This window comes from Ctenocephalides felis, unplaced genomic scaffold, assembly GCF_003426905.1.
Source record: "Ctenocephalides felis isolate EL2017-DRISC unplaced genomic scaffold, ASM342690v1 CF-g0.4_SCAFFOLD_03570, whole genome shotgun sequence".
NCBI classification, from domain to species: domain Eukaryota; kingdom Metazoa; phylum Arthropoda; class Insecta; order Siphonaptera; family Pulicidae; genus Ctenocephalides; species Ctenocephalides felis.
This window is the reverse complement of record NW_020539724.1, coordinates 12,512,997-12,528,339: the sequence shown is the minus strand read 5'-3', so window position 1 is coordinate 12,528,339 and position 15,343 is coordinate 12,512,997. Positions and strand designations below refer to the sequence as shown.

At 29.7% G+C, this 15,343-nt stretch overlaps 2 protein-coding genes across 2 annotated transcripts; both read left to right on the top strand.

The window, feature by feature from the left end:
* The first annotated feature begins 3,962 nt into the window (after nt 1–3,962).
* Nucleotides 3,963–5,033, top strand: LOC113382811. The gene is made up of 2 exons (XM_026621047.1): nt 3,963–4,212; nt 4,288–5,033. The coding sequence occupies exons 1-2, from the start codon at nt 4,053–4,055 to the stop codon at nt 4,824–4,826; spliced, it is 699 nt and encodes a 232-aa protein (XP_026476832.1). The 5' UTR covers nt 3,963–4,052; the 3' UTR covers nt 4,827–5,033.
* Nucleotides 5,034–6,374: 1,341 nt separating this feature from the next.
* LOC113383400 lies at nt 6,375–7,404 on the top strand. Its single transcript, XM_026621669.1, has 2 exons — nt 6,375–6,442; nt 6,807–7,404. Exons 1-2 carry the CDS (start codon nt 6,375–6,377, stop codon nt 7,402–7,404), a joined length of 666 nt encoding a protein of 221 aa, XP_026477454.1.
* The last annotated feature ends 7,939 nt before the right edge of the window (nt 7,405–15,343 follow it).

The following is a 15,343-nucleotide window of genomic DNA, read 5'->3' as shown; positions in this document are numbered from 1 at the left end:
GGCGAACAGAAACGTCAGAATCTATATATGAAAGTGTAATGTTACTCGTGCACAATGTATGGTGTGACCCTGTGTGACTATAACGAATTCAAATAGCCCCAATGTAAGTACAAATTGATTATCATTATGATTATTATATTTCAAATGGAATTCAATCAATTCCTATTTTTATGATTATTATTAAAACTTATTTCTATGTTAATTATTAAAATTAAACTTTTAATTAAATTGTTACATCGATGTAGTTATCTAGTAAAAATGATCACTTTCTAGTGTTTCTTGTAATAAATCTATATTCTTTCCACAGGTGCTTATAACTTGTAAGGAAACAAGAAAGAAAATATTAAATGAAATATATTATTCATGAATTATGTAGAGGCATACCATTTTGTTGTATTTAACCGTCTTCTCAGAAATTTACATTAAACAGAAAAACAGAGATGATGAATAAAAGATCGAGTAAGTCTTGCAACATTTTATATACTATTATATATAATAGTTTTAGGAAGTTTAATTTTATTCATATAAAAACTTAAATATCGAACTACAATTCCAATGAATTTACCAATTCATGTGATAATAGAGTAAAATGATAAATCAAAGTAATAATGCCAGTATATTAAACTTCAGTTTTAGTTACATAAAACGCCAATATTTTTTAATGAATTGAGTTAAAAAAATGATGAGAAATATACTTAAAATTATTTAACAAACACAAGTTTGTACAAAAGTACATTTTATTTGCCATAATCTAAGAAAATATCAAACATACATATATCAATTGAAAATTCATTGAAAATTGATATTGATATGCTTTAAATATTAGTTTAACTTTTAGAATAGAATTATTTATAAATAATAAGATAGTGCACATAATATATATGAAACATAGAAGTATATAGCACATATTTATTTTACAGTGTTATGGAATCCATTTGCAAATATTTAAACTCTAGAGAAAAATAATTGTTCAGGAAGGAAACAGAGAGTTATTTCTGTATATATATATTAATGACATGCGAATACATTTCAATCAAGACTAAATTGTGCTAGTTTATAGAAAAAGGGAATAATGGAGAAACATATTGCATACAAGAAAAAATATAACCGACTGAAGCGGTTTATGATAGACAAATACATCACCTTTATTGTAAGTCTACAGATTCTTTTTTGGCAAAATGAATATTTTATAATAATGATTTATTCTTTAGGAAAATACTGCTCCAAAAGTGCACTAATGTAGTAAATAAATAAGCCTTTTTACAAATTTTTATATATGGCTATACTAATTAACATAAGTGTGTATATACAGAACATGATTGTAATATGTAATATAAACTCAGTACACGATGCATAGAGTTAGTCAGCAAGAATCCCGGGTTTGGTATAAGCCTCCTCCAGAGATGCCCATGCTTCTCTATCTTGTGCTGTATCTCTCCAGATCGTGCCAGCTGTTCATCTCAGGTCCTCTTCCCATCTGGTAAGTGGTCTTCCATGATTTTGCTTACCCGCTGGACCATTCCACGATGTTACTCCCTTTGACCATCTTTTATCTGTGCATCTCACAACATGCCCGACCCATCTCCATTCTTGTTTTAATGCATAAGTTACAGCATCGGTTGCTTTTGTGATCCTTCTTATCTTGGTATGTCTGATTTTATTCTGTAAGCACTAATGCAGTACAAGATTCTAATTGTTAGTGAAGAAGTAATATATTTATTGAAATCATTATTGATGTATTTGATCACCTGAAGGAAATCTTAAAACAATTATATTCTGAATTTTAAAAATGATTTGTATATAAATCTGTTGAATTAAGAGATGATCCTATACTGACATATAAAGTTTTAATGAAAGATAATTCAATGATCTGATTATCTAAAATATCTAGTAAGTACTATCCAGTCTGATTATCTAAATATTCATTGATTATTTTTATTATATTCTAAGTTCAATCTCAATATAGCCGACTGAAGCGGTTTATGAAAGACAAATACATCGTCTTTATTGTAAGTCTACAGTTTTTTTTTTGGCAAAATGAATATTTTATAATTTAAGAACATACTGCTCCAAAGGTGCACTAATGCAGTACAGGATTCTAATTGAGAGTGAAGAAGTAATATATATTTATTGACATCATTATTGATGTATTTAATCACCTGAAGGAAATCTTGAAACAATTATATTCTAAATTTCAAAAATGATTTGAACAAATCTGTTGAATTAAGAGATGATCCTATCCTGACATATGAGGTTTTAATAAAAGATAATTAAATGATCTGATTATCTAAAATATCTAGTAAGTACTATTCAGTCTGATTATCTAAATCCAGTCAATTAATTGATTATTATTATAATTCTAGGTTCAATCTAGTAAAAATTAATACTATCTAGTGTTGCAGATGTCTATATAATATTATTCAAAATGCTATTTCTTGAAATAAATCCATGTTGTTTTCGCAGGGGTGTATAACTTATAGAAAACGAGAAATATCAAGAAATTAAATCAAATATATTATTAATGAATTATCTAGAGACATACCATTTCATTCTATTTAACTGTATTCCCAGAAATATAAATTAAATTGGAAATCAGGATTGATTAATAGAAGATTATAGGTTGGAGTAAGTTTTGCAATATTTTACATACTATTATAGAATATTGTCAAGTGCTATTAATTATTAATAAATAAATATTAATTATAAAATAATTATTGTTTGTTGAGTACTGTTTTAGTAAGATTTTTTATTATTCACATAAAAACTTAAATATCTAACTATGTTTCCAATTATATTTTGCAATGAATTAACTAATTTTTGCTAATATATAATATATATGCTTCTGTGTTAATCACATAAAACCACGCAATATTCTTTGAATGAATTGAGTTAAAAAATATTAAGAATTTTATATAGTTTATTTAGCAAATGCAAGTTTGTGGAAATGTACTTTTTGCTCAAAATAATGTAAGAAAATATCAAGTATATATTGGAATGGTTCTGCGGAACATAAGAACAAACTAAATGGTACAGATGAGCAATTCAATTGAATTGAGATTTGTGTTCTTGAATTTGCTTCTGATGAAGATGAATATTTTAAGCACATCAACTTCAACTCCCATGGATCTTATAGGTAAATTTAGAATGATTATTTTAAATGTTTGATTTAAAACCATCGACTATATCTAAATGTTGATATTGACTTATATGACAATATAAGTTTATATGAATAATGTTGCTAAACAATGCTGTAGGGACTGCACTATACATTGAGCAAGAGAACAAAATATAAATTTAAATAATATAAGGATTAAATATTGATTTTAGGTAACATATGTTTTATATAAAATGGTCGCACACTGCCACTTCAGATCTAACTACTATTCTTGATCTTTGTAGGTTTTTACAAATGATTAATTACTACAGGAAATTTATACCTCAGGTCGCATACTTGATGTACTACTAAATAATTATTGAATATAATCAATTGTAAAGGATAAACAACTTGGAACTCTGATTTTAGAGGGAATTAGAAATGCTCTGGCAAAAGCAACTTTGCTTCAATATCATCTGCTACAGCACAACTAATACAAATATTTTACAACTGATGCTTCAGCATCAGCAATAGGTGCAATCTAGGATAAAGAAGATAATCAATCAGATTTTTCTTTAGAAAACTAGTAAAAAATTATTCTAGTTATGATAGGGAATTACTGGCAATCTTTGCTTCTCTGAAATTCTTTGAGTATCTTTTAGTATAAACTGTTGGACTTAATGCTAAGATATTGTAATCAAAACTTATTCTTCTCCTGTTTTTTCCCTTTGGTATGGAGTTACATTTTTAAATTTGGTGTTCCTTTTAGACGGAACGATTAATTCGTTAACGGATCGAAAACGGCTCACAAAAACCGTTTGTTAATTCGACTTTATGTCATGTCATGTCATGTGTTGACAAACACAATTCGCGCTAATACTAAATTATTATTAGGTATTATTATTAGTATTATTAGGTTCTGTCCAATACTAAACGATTTTATTTATAAACAATTAAAATGCAACACAAAAATGTTGATTCTATGGAGTTTAAATTACAATTGATTGAGTTTGTTCGGGAGCACAGGTGCCTCTTCGATATTAACGACCCCAGTTATAAGGACATTTATTTGAAAGAGAAATTGTGGTCGTCTATAGCAAAGGAATTAAATGATAAAAGTAAGTACCAAAGATCCAAATCTAAAAATACGTTATTCTAGGTTATGATAAAATATTTCATTTACTTTTATCCAGCCAATACTGTGAAACGCAAGTGGAAAGCTTTAAGGGACGGTTACACCAAATATAAAAAGCTATTAAGATCAGCACATGGAAAATCCATCAAGTATTCATGGAGTTCACATCTATCTTTCCTTGATTGCAATGCAGACAATCAAGATGATTCTTTGAACTCTTGTATGGTTGTTGAAGACCCTTCTAGTATTTCCGATACACCAGAATTTATACGAACTTTCACAATTTCACCTAACATGTTAGAAGATATACCTGAAATAATTGATGACTCAAATTCAGATACTGAACCTGCACAAGGTGAATATGATAATCCTTCTAAAAAACAAAAAATTGAGGAACAATTTGAAGTATTAGGACCTGTTCAGAATGCGGATGCCATGCAAAATACAAATGACAGCGTGGATTATTTATTTTTAAGTTATGCTCAAGCATTTAAAAACTTTTCTCTTAAGAAGCAGGCAATTCTTAAAGTTGATATAGCATCTTTGTTTTCCGAAGCAGAGTTATGCGAATTAAGTAGAAAAACAGATAAAACTTGACCAAGGAGTAAAATATTGAATTGTAAAGGAAATGTGATAAAATTGTGGCTATTATGTTAATTTGGTATCGAATTATTTAATACTTTGGCAATGCACATAGGGATGCTTTAAGTTGTTGTTAAATATGTGAACTATATGCTTAGTTTATTTATTAAAGATTTTCTCCATATAAATGTATAAATATTAAGCATGTGACTAATTAAACATATGAGGCTAATATTAGAAAATGTGCTCAGAAATCGTTGAAGAGATAAATTGATACATTTGTGTAATTATTGGATATTTAATTTAATTTTAAATATATTTTTATTAAAAATTACCAGTTTTTACATGTTTAAAATTGATAATGTTAGTAATATATATTATGAATTCATTAATATTAATTAATATAATATATGACTGGTTTTAAACACTATATTAGATGGTAAAAATATAGCTTAACATTTTTTAATATATTTTTTAGTGAATGTACTGATGATATTCAGTGAGTGTTTGTTTAATAATGTTTTTAGTTTCAAAGTTTATAAAAGGGGCATATCTAATCACCAGAGCTAGAAAAGATTTATAAATAACAAATTGAATAATTTTTGACAAAGTCTTTTAAAACAATAAAAGGGGTGATATCATATAATCTTATAATTTACTACTTAGAGAAATACACTAAACTAATTACACAATTCAAGCAATTGATGATTTAAATATTGAATTACATATATAGTGTCCCATATGATTAAAATAATAATTAAATTAAAAATTAAAAACTATGTGTATAGTTGCTGAATTTTAGTATCGAATGAAGAGCTCTTATAACTATTGTGGAGAAACACACAAGTTACTTTATTATATGTTTATCCTTATTTTTTATATAACAAGCCTATTTATATATAATTTACATATAACATATGCTAAACATTATTTTTTTTTATTATTTAAAAAGGATCAGAGCGGGAACTGTCAAGGACCTCTACCAACTGTCAGTTGTCAAGCCTCCATTTTTTATCCTCTGGCAACACTCTGAAGTTGTGTATGTGTTAATGGCTTGTGTCAAATCATTGTCAAACCGACGCGACAGCGAAAACATCAACATGATGTAAATTCTTATCGCCATGTCAGTTGTGAACGTTTGTGACGCGATATTCTGTTGTGTTTTAATATATAATTGTAGTGTAGTGTGCTAGCGACCTGTTATTATTGTGATAAACATAAATCATGGACGATTTAGGTAAGTGCTAGTCTAAGATATCATAACCTTGAAAATTTGGTTTACTACCCCTCGAAAATGTTAATATTCTGTACCCACAAGCATTATATTAATATTTTCGAGTTTACTGAGTATAATATCTTTAAATACTTAGGTATTCATACAATTTCAGATTCACAAAACAAATTTAAAACTATTGTTTTGACAATGTCAAAATACCACCCCATCGCTACAAACAAAAATCTAAACACAAAAAAATATTATCAAAATACAAAAAAAAATTAAAATTATTGTAAAAATCAACATAAAATATTTCATAATTATTAAATATGTCTGAAAACGTAAATATGGATGAATTTCTAACCACATATCGCGAACGATATGGATGGCCAGCTATGTTCGAATTAACACCTAAGTAAGTAATAAATTTTCAATCAAAATGGAGATTTATTCTATATGTTTATGTCAAGGGCATAAAAAACACGGTTCACGTAGAAAGTTATTTATGGTTTTTGTATACAAGCCACGTAAGTTTTACATTGAACTTCTGTAAACAATCTTACGTGGAATCAATAATATATTCCTTTCAAAAACCATAATATGATTGAAATTTGCTTTGTACTTATGCAGTCCTAGACTTGATTGTTTTTAGATTCCTTCAAATTCTTTTAGTCCTTGTCACTTGACAATTTCAACTATCAATGAGATATTCAAATACAAATTAAATATTTCTATATTTCCTCGAGTCTGTGAATTTTTTCCCTATTACCATTCTCCAGGCCATGTCAGCCGCCAAAAGAGTACTCCCAAAGGGTCCTCATGCGCCGCCAAATGGAACCATGGTGCCATTGCGACCGCCATGCTTACGACCCCATGATGGACCATTACCGCCATTTGGCAGAACGTGAAAAGCGCCTTTTCGAAGATTTGGTCACCTTAAGTGGCCAAATGTCCGTTCTCGCAGGCGATATCCTGGATCATCCTTGTGACAATGATGATCCTAAAATGAAGAGTATCTATCAGATCGATTACGCAAAGAGATCCTATCCTGTTATGAGTTACAGAAGTCTGGTGACAGCTATAGATTCTCCAGTGGGTGTTCCTGTCAAGCCTTATGGAGTTGGATTGAATGATGGTTATAGGGATCCTACTCGATTCCGTTTGTCGGCAATTCCTGTGCCTAAGATAGATTCACCGCCGAAAATAACTTTGGCATCAAAACCAGCGTCGGTTGCTGAATACCATATAGATTTTCCAGGAGCTACAGAGTATATGGACACCATTGGTAAATTGGGAAGGACGTGCCAACTTGCTAGGCAACAATATACAGAGCCTTTACCGAGCACGAGGAGGAGACATTTGGATCCATGCTTGTAAAATGACTCATAATTCGATTTGGAAGTTGTTTGCACAACCAATTTTACTGGGAGAATTATCATCACTTTGCAACATATCTTCAAACATATTACTACTACCAAAATGAGATTTACCAGTATATGAAGGTTGTAAAGAGATTTGAGTCCAACAAAATAAAGTACAGGAATATTTCTTATTACCGAACTGAGTATAAATATTTTCTCAGTGCCCAGGATAGATTCACTGCCAAAAATCACTTTGGCATCAAAACCAGCATCGGTTGCTGAATACCATATAGATTTTGGTAAATTGGGAAGGACGTGCCAACTTGCTAGGCAACAGTATACAGAGCCTTTGCCGAGCACGAGGAGGAAACATTTGGATCCATGCTTGTAAAATGACTCATAATTCGATTTGGAAGTTGTTTGCACAACCAATTTTACTGGGAGAAGTATCATCACTTTGCAATATATCTTCAAACATGTTACTACTACCAAAATGAGATTTACCAGTATATGAAGATTGCAAAGTGATTTGAGTTTAACAAAATAAAGTACAGGAATATTTCTTATTATACAACTAAGTATAAATATTTTCTCAGTGCCCAGGATAGATTCACTGCCGAAAATCCCTTTGGCATCAAAACCAGCATCGGTTGCTGAATACCATATAGATTTTGGTAAATTGGGAAGGACGTGCCAACTTGCTAGGCAACAGTACACAGAGCCTTTGCCGAGCACCAGGAGGAAACATTTAGATCCATGTTTGTAAAATGACTCTTAATTTGATATGGAAGTTGTTTGCACAACCAATTTTACTGGAAGAATTATCATTACTTTGCAAGATATTTCCAAACATCTTACTACTACCAAAATGAGATTTACCAGTATATGAAGATTGCAAAGTGATTTGAGTTTAACAAAATAAAGTACAGGAATATTTCTTATTATCGAACCGAGTATAAATATTTTTTCATTCATTCATTAAACAAGAAATATAAATATTACTCTTGGCCTTGTAATATCGGACGCAATCTATTGAGATGAAGGCGTGACACTTGATGTTGTAAAACATACGCGGGCAGCATTACATATATGGTCGCAACAATCAATTCATGACGTATCATTCAAGGTACATTTTTAAATAAGATTTATCAATGAAAAAACTTCCGTTTTGTAACTGGAAAAGATGTATAGAAAATGGAATAAACTGTAACTGGGAAATGTCATATGAAAAAAATTATTGTAATTGTTTATTGATATAATAAATTTCTAATTTTTGTTTTTCTCCATGATTCTATCTGCCATGACTTCAGTTTTTTTGCTGTAATTTTTGCAAACTTCTTGTTTTCTTCTACTTCTGCAAACTTCTATTTGTTCTTAATAAAGTAGATAGTTTCAGTCTTCGTATTTCTAAAATAGTGTTTCTCATTTTTCCTAATTATTCATAGTAAAATATAATCAATTTCTATTCCAAGGCTCTTCGTGATTTTATTGCTTAATTTTATCCTTTGCAAAATTTTCAAGCCATTGTTAGGGTATTTTTCAAATATTCTCATTTTTTTCATATGATTAAGAGAGGAACCATGTAAGGTTCTTTTGTAATCAAATAAACTCAACAGGATACTCACTCTGGAAACTTTTTTGTTGAAGATTTTGTTTTCAGATGGTTGATGTTACCTTTTCACCAGTTTACCAATCATCTTCTTTATTTTTCTCCTATTTGTGAAACTAATCCTTTTAAAGATCTAGTCTTCAGATGGTTGCTGTTACTTTTTCACCAATCTACCAACCATCTTCTCTATTTTTCTCCTATTTATGAAAACTAAACATTTTTAAGAGAATCATTTTATTGTTATGTGTTGGTTTAGTTTTCATTTCACTCTGGAAACTTTTTTGCCAAAGATCTTGTCTTCAGATGGTTGTTGTTACTTTTTCACCAATCTACCAATCATCTTCTTTATTTTCCTCCTATTTATGGAAACTAATCCTTTTTAAGAAAATTATTTTATTGCTGTCTTATTTTAAATCTCATTTCACTATGCAAACTTTTTTGCCAAAGATCTTGTCTTCAGATGGTAGTTGTTATTTTTTTCACTAATCTACCAATCATCTTTATTTTCCTCCTATTTATGAAAACTAATCCTTTTTAAGAGAATCATTTTATTATGTCTTATTTTAGCTCTCATTTCACCCTGGAAACTTTTTTGCCAAAGATCTTGTCTTCAGATGGTTGCTGTTAGTTTATTCACCACTCTACCAATCCTTATTTTTTCCTCCAATTAATGCAATATTTTTTTTAGGAAAATCCTTTTTTTGAGATGTCCTACTTTTGTTCACATTACACCCTGGAAACTAAATTTTTGCTAATGATTCCTTGACTTCAGATGTTTTTCAGCAATTTGCCTATCATAGTATTTATTTTCCTTTTGGTCCAAATAATTTTACTTAAAAAATTAATCGTTACTGCCTCATTACTTAAACAAATCTTTTCAGATCTATCTTTTTAATAATAAAATATGTGTAAAATTGTTTTCCCATATATTTGTGACTTTATAGGATAATATTATCCTTTCCAACATCTCCAAATCTCTACTAGAAATTGTGAGGGTTCTCCAAATGTGTTTTCTCATTCCTAAATATTTACATTTTGGTAAACACACTTCTTTTAACACTTTTCTTACAAATCTACCAATCATATTCCTTATTACCTCAAATGTATGCATTTTTTAAAAAGAAAATTATTTTCTTGTAATGTCTTACTCTGGAAACTGGAAACTTCTTTGCTAATGAGTTCCTTGACTTCAGATATTTGCTGTTTTTCAGCAATTTGGCAATCATAGTATTTATTATCCTTTTGGTCAAAATATTTTTGTTTAACAAAATGGATCATTACAGTCTCATTCCTTAAAGAAATCTTTTCAGATCTTCTATCTTTTTAGTAATAAAATATAACCAATTTGTTTCCCCAAATATTTGTGACTTTATAGGATAATATTGTCCCTTCCAACATCTCCAAATCTCTACCAGAAATTGTGAGGGTTCTCCAAATGTGTGTTCTCATTCTTAAATATTTACATTTTGGTAAACACACTTCTTTTAACACGTCTAAAAGAAAGAAACAATATGAGCTTCTTGTTTAATCAAATAAATAATGTATTTTTAAATAAATATTATACAAACACAGCAATTAATAGAACTCTATGAGCTATAAAATTACAATATGCATAAATAAATATAAAACTGAAGGAAGAAATGGTAAAAATTGCTCCAATGATCAATTGACTGTTTGTCATCAATTGTTCAAGTTTCTTATTGAGTCTCCTTTTTAATGGAGAAATTTTTTTTCTTAAGACCTTAACAAATATGTTGTAAAAACTTCAATCACCATTCCAAATAAATTTTAATATAATTCTCCAAATTGAAATCAATTTCAATCCTCGGTATAAAAATTGTTGTTATATTATTTTAACCTTGGCGGTTGCCTTGAGTTTGTTTTTATCAAATATTTTGCATTGTTGCTTGACAAATTAATAACAAAGTGATAACGATTGTTAATTGGTTGATAGCAATAAATTGTAGGGAATATAAACTTTTTTTTTGCTTAAGAATGAATTAAGGAAATTTGGTTTTTATTTGATGGATCTTGTTTTGGTCTTGGAGTTCAATATATGAATATCTAATCTTATCATAATTCAAATATGATAAGACGAGAAATACGTCATACTCTTGTGGTACTATTATTGTCTAAAAATTTGATAGCAGAAATTACTTAATTAATGTTGATAACAATATTTATTACAAAATATATATAAGACTTTTGTAAAAGTCTACTACATATTTAGATTTGAATGTAAAATCGAACGGACATCTATATGGCTTCGCTGGTTATATTTTTTTCTTGAATGGGTTTCAATAATTGCTAACTCGTATTGTGATATCTGTTTATTTTTCTTTTTTAATTATTTGGATAATATTAACTATTATAATCGAAAAATGAATAAAATGGTTTTTGATTATTTATTATCTATATAAATAAATATTCTTTAAAAGTAGATACTATCAAATGTTATGACAAATACTTGAAAAAAGTGCTAGTCGAATTTTTCACCGTTGCTTTTTTACCAAAGTATTTTCTTGAATTTTTTTAACATTTTTTCTTTACACATATTTATTTGGTACTTTATTATAATATGCCATTGTCTTGTTCAATATTGTTTGCTTGTTTTTTGGCACTTTATTCAAATAGTTCATATCATTATGTAGAATAATTTTCATAATTTTATTCTATCTAAAATAAATCTATAATTTTATTAAAATATTTTGAGAAGTTCTCAATGAGAACAATAAATTGTAGTGAAGCAGTCAGGCGATTTTTTTGTTGATACTCTAAAAATATTTTATTCTTATACTTTTATTATTAATAACTTTTATTAGCTTTCCGTAGCCTAAGTTATTGTAATCGTCCAAAAATCGAAATTGAAATTTTTTACCTTTCTTCACGTTTTGAAGGTTTCTGAACATTTTGGCATACCTCAGAAAAAATGGATGTGTGTGTGTATATATGGATACAATTTTTCGTTCATGTTTTAGGACGCACGGATCATCCGATTTGAATGGTTTAAAAAACATTCGATTCCTATTGATAGGGAGATGTGCTGATTAGTTTTTGGCGAAGGAAGGTCCAGCCGTTTTGGAGATAGGGAGCAGAGAGTGCAGAAAATAGGTATCGAGTTTTTGAGAGATTGGAGGAGCATCCGATTTGAATGATCCAAAAAACATTCAATTCGTAATGACGGGGAGAAGTGATTAGTTTTTGGCAAAGGCAGGTCCAATGGTTTCGGATATACAGAGCTAAATGTGAAAAAATTGCAGTTTTTGAGTGAACTAAGCGTCCGATTTGAATGATTCAAAAAACATTCTGCTTGTTTTAACAAAATAATTGCTTTTGGAAAAAAAAAGTTTTGATACATTTTTTAAAGGATCATATATCTATGCCATGACAAAGATAATGCTTTTTTATATTTTTCGTATTACATAAACTTTCTTTCCCAAATTCTCGAATCTCTTTCAAGTTCGGCAAATAAATCTTCCTCTATTCCTCGTCCAAATCACTCTGTCTCCTTCGTATTTTAATTGGAAAGTTCTGGTATTATTTTGACGACAAAACAAAATAAAATAAAATAAGAAATGGACAAACAGATTTGAAGGAACACACCGAGTGTTCTAAATTCGTCGTCTCTAAATCCAGACATTTACGGACCAGGAAGAGATGTGGAAGCTGTGATCTTAAATGAATCAGATAAAGCTAAGAAAATATTGACTTTTCTTAAGAGCACCTAAAACATAATATTGTAAAGGACTTTTGCGGAAGTGGAAAGGACTTGATAGTCTATATTTAACATTTCAGTACTTATTTGCAACTTAACCATTTTTAGGCTATTTTTGTTATTCAATCTTACCCAGAAGTATTCTTAAGATTTCTATTTTATTTTTACCATGACCCAGCACTTGAATCGTTCTGCAAGGAGTCTCGGATCGTTTTACAAAGATAATTAATTGGTTAATCGTCAACGAAACAATTTTAATTGCTTCGCGCCAGCCATGAGGTCAAAAGATCTTATAAACAGCTGTTCGATTTAAACGGAACGATTGCGAAATATTTTATGAGATGCATCCGTTTGGATAATTTGTGATAGGGAAATAAATTTGGAGCAATGACTTCAGATCGGAAATAATAATTGAATATTTAATATTTGATTAATTAGTGATATTATATTATTGTACTTAGGGAGAAGTCCCCTAGTGGGGGACACCTAAGGTTATTTATAAATAAATCAAAAAATATTATACGACATGTTTATTAAATTATGATTTATGTTAGATGACAAAGTTGGAAATCAAACTAAATTAACAAAAACCGCAATCTTTGCTAAAATTAATTAATGCTATCAATCAAACTTTGGTATGAAAAAATATGATCTTGAACAGTGGCACCTAGTACCGGACATTTCAAAATAACCTGCATTGATCACATATGTAGCCACCTCTATACATTGGAATGTCTGCACATGTGTCTTTGACGAATATTCTTAGATATTGCAAAAAAAGTCATTATGCATCTACTCTTTTGGCTGGGCCACACCGATGCTCTCAGCTGGTGCATTCATCGTAAGCTTTTTATTCTTTGACTAGGAAATGCGAAAAATGAGGGTATGTAGTCACGGTTAGCTCTCATACAGAACAAAATTAAATAATTGGAATAAATTACGTAAATTCTTACAAGAAATATCAATATGTTTACTGTCTGACACTAAGGGACGACTTAGTTAGGGACAGACATGTTCGTTCATTTGGTGGCACCTATTAAAATTGGTTATTAGATCTAATAATATTCTACCATTTTACGGATAACAATCAAGTACTCTTTGCATACCACTCAAATCTAAATGCATAAATATGCTAGAATTTCTTCCATTGATATTTAGGTGACGCCTTGATTTTGCGCCTAAAACAGGAAAGGGTTGCTCTCGCCGTGGCCGTGTGCGTCACAGGCGAGGCTTGGCACGTGATCCTGTACCTGTGTGCCTCCCATGCCCCTTTCACTTGTATTTTGAAATGAAAAGATTTATACTTGCGTAAATAATCCGTGTTAAATACAGTGTCCGATGCTTGGTGCCGTCCGGCGTTACGGGACTTTCCCCTACTTTTATATTTATTGTACATACCTTTTACCTGAGTCTATGTGATCAATAATTTTGTCAGTTAGAGGTCTCCTCCTCTGAAGAGCAGTTAATGTAGGTATCAATCTATGTTAACAAAAATAAAAAAATACTCAAATTATGTTAGTAAGTCTTTTGACCATTTTTTGGTTCTTCTGGTTGGAACATGGGTATTTATTGGTTTGGATGCATTTTGGATGTTGGTCTAAATTCATATGGTACGATACCTAAATGATTAGCACGTTTTGTGCTTGATATTGCACAATTTTATCTAAATTCATATTCAACTTACTTGTCTCAATTACCACCGATTTCTACAAAGTAAAATTTTCGACAACACTATTTTTTATCCTCCGTTTTTCGCCCACCGTCATTAACTTAATTTCAGCATACATCGGCATATAACGTGCGCATTTCCTGGTTTTTCAATTCCTTAATGGATATTTGCTCACGAAGGAAGAGGAACATTACTCATATTTATCTACCATATTGCTAAGTAAACCAGGAAAGGTCATGGAGAATTAACATCGGTCATAAATTCTTCATAAACTCTTCTTTTGAGTACCATGCTTTGCAGTTATCGTGTCTGTAATTGGATATTGTTGGTTTGGGAAATAGAGAAAATGCGATTGTAATAATGAGATTGCACTAAAAGGTTTAGAATAGATTATTTTGACTTCAAAAATACGTACTGAGAAATCATTTTACTACCTTTTAAATACATGTTTTCAGCACATAAATTTATGTTTTGGTCTATTTTTTATCACTTCGAGGCTCTTCAAAGAGAAAATTCCTTTTACTGATGATGAAATTTAAACTACGCTGTTGATTTTTGAAGGGGTGATATTGGGTTCTAGAAAATATTCTGGAGTTTTCTGCATAAATTTAATTTTTGTTTATTGCTTCGTGCATTTGTCTGATTTTTACAAAATTACATCAAATTGTCCTTGTGTTGCAATTAATGCTGAATTGTCTTAATTGGTATGCATGAAATCGTCTTCACCTCTCAAACATAAATGTGGTTTGCAATACTAATAGATTTGAAATTGAGTTGCAAAATTGATTTATTGATGAGCACTTCTCTTAAGAAATTTGTTTAAATACATACATAAAATATTGGCAAAGCTTTGGATTATATTTATTAAAATAGATCCAATATCTCTTAAATACTTTGATTTTTTAACATAATAAATTTGAAAATTTACTCATTTTATTAAACTAATACTGTGCTAATTTTTG